The 1,852-nt window shown below is 29.0% G+C and overlaps 1 protein-coding gene across 1 annotated transcript; it reads left to right on the top strand.

The window, feature by feature from the left end:
* Positions 1-19: 19 nt before the first annotated feature.
* On the top strand, positions 20-1,618 carry LOC109591650 (uncharacterized). Its single transcript, XM_020007339.1, has 12 exons — positions 20-64; positions 110-176; positions 242-273; positions 358-411; positions 463-527; positions 585-696; positions 744-793; positions 871-922; positions 971-1,043; positions 1,088-1,210; positions 1,257-1,444; positions 1,494-1,618. Exons 1-12 carry the CDS (start codon positions 53-55, stop codon positions 1,578-1,580), a joined length of 915 nt encoding a protein of 304 aa, XP_019862898.1. The 5' UTR covers positions 20-52; the 3' UTR covers positions 1,581-1,618.
* The last annotated feature ends 234 nt before the right edge of the window (positions 1,619-1,852 follow it).

The following is a 1,852-nucleotide window of genomic DNA, read 5'->3' as shown; positions in this document are numbered from 1 at the left end:
TAAAAAAAATGATTTAGATTTGATTTTCAAAATCCTACCAGTTTTTGGGTCAATGGACCAAAGGGTACAGTCATGTAAAACGTATTAATTTATAAAAGATATAATTTAGGAAGTATGTGATTGTGACAAAATAACCTTTCAACATGTAAAAAGTTCATTGCATTTATCTGTCAATTGTAAGTAATTGCTGCACTATTATAGCCCAATTTTTCTCTCCCTTTTACACTAATATTTGTTACAGCACAAGGGCAAAGAAATAACCGGCATTTTGATGTAAGTTTTATTTTAATCCTAAACCACTATAATGTATAAACCTAAACCACTAAATGTATATATACATTTTTTATTTTGTAACAGTTTACTCTGACTGAAGATGATTTAGAGTTGGAAAGCCAATTTAAACTGTTACAGGTCATTAAAATTATTATTCTTGTTACAATAATCACTTCGCTATAAATATAGCTTGAGAAGTTTTATTGCTACTATGCCATTGGATTCAGCTCATTCTTGTGTGATTCCTACATAATGTTTGTCACCAGTATATCAGTATATTGATGATCATATCTTCAATAACTTTAATGTAGGTTGCACTATGATGACAGAAATTTAGTAGCCATTATTAAAAAAGAAATAAAAGAAAAGATGACTGAGTTGGAGAAACTTTGTAAAACAAAAGGGTTTATAAGGATGCTTCAGGTAACAGTTTCATACTGTACATGTAGTAAAAAATAATTTATTTTTAGTGTTTGACTATTTTTATAAATGAAAAAGAAACATCACATGCTAAATTTGGGTCAGTAAAACCTGCATGATACCATTATACAAAATGTCCCAAAATATAAAACTTATTGACTTCCTTGCATACTACAGGAAAACTAGACTTTGCATTGAAAGGAAGACTACTTGTGTACAAAATGAAGAGGTAATTATAGTTTATAATACTATTAACATGCTAAGTTTATGTGTGTAGGAGTCCACTGATACAGCAAATGATGCAGAAGGTGATGAAGCAGATGATGCAGCTATTGATTTGCATATTCAAAGTTTGTCTATAATAATTCATGCAAAATTATGATAATTTTTACAGAGGAAACATATAGAGCATCATTGGAACAGCCTGAAAATATGGAATGGACTCTACCTGTTCCTATTCAAGAGTTTTTTAGTAACTTACCAATTGCTGATGCTACAACATTTTTAATGAAAAGTGGTAAGATCAATTAGATTATCTATTTATTAGTTCACAAATTTATTAGATACAATAGATGATAACAGAATTAAAATGATAATAATGAGTTGTCTAAAAGGTTATATTGACAAAAATTATGTTATTGACTTGGAGAATACTGGTCGTGGATTTGCTATTAATGCCACTCTAGTTTTTCGCTTGTTATTTTTGCTTCACTTGCTTTTCATAAAGTATGTGTACATTTCTACAAAAGAGGTAATTGTTTAAATCCTTAGCTATCATAGTTTTAATATTTTAACAATAGAGAAATACTGAAAACAATAGTCCCCCTTCAAACAATGGATCAAGGTTACTTGACATGATTTTAAATTCAATAAAAGATAAATTTTAGAAAATTGCAAATTTATTGATGTTTTGTTTATTGTTACTGTATTGAGACGTGTGAGCTGCACTTACAAATTTTGCTAAAATTTTTTTTGAGTTGCCATTATTTGTTGTTTTTATACAGCAGGATTTTTGAGCAATTTTTTAGAAGTGATTTCTGCAGAATCTTGTCTCAGTTAATTGCAAGTGAAGATGACAAAATCAGTTATATGAGTGCATCTCTTCTTTTTGATATCTACATGAAAGAAGAGATCATTGACTCATGGGTTAATAGCTTGC

The sequence above is a fragment of the Amphimedon queenslandica genome, unplaced genomic scaffold, assembly GCF_000090795.2.
Source record: "Amphimedon queenslandica unplaced genomic scaffold, v1.1 AMPQUscaffold_7594_Cont20457, whole genome shotgun sequence".
In the NCBI taxonomy this organism is placed as follows: Eukaryota; Metazoa; Porifera; class Demospongiae; order Haplosclerida; family Niphatidae; genus Amphimedon; species Amphimedon queenslandica.
Note: the sequence above shows the minus strand (reverse complement) of the source record. Positions and strands in the feature narration are given on the sequence as shown.

Excerpts from the sequence above, each read along its gene's own strand:
- LOC109591650 (XM_020007339.1), top strand. Across the intron at positions 794-870 it reads ACATCACATGCTAAATTTGG|GAAAACTAGACTTTGCATTG; the intron begins GTCAGTAAAACC and ends TGCATACTACAG. Across the intron at positions 923-970 it reads CTTGTGTACAAAATGAAGAG|GAGTCCACTGATACAGCAAA; the intron begins GTAATTATAGTT and ends TTATGTGTGTAG.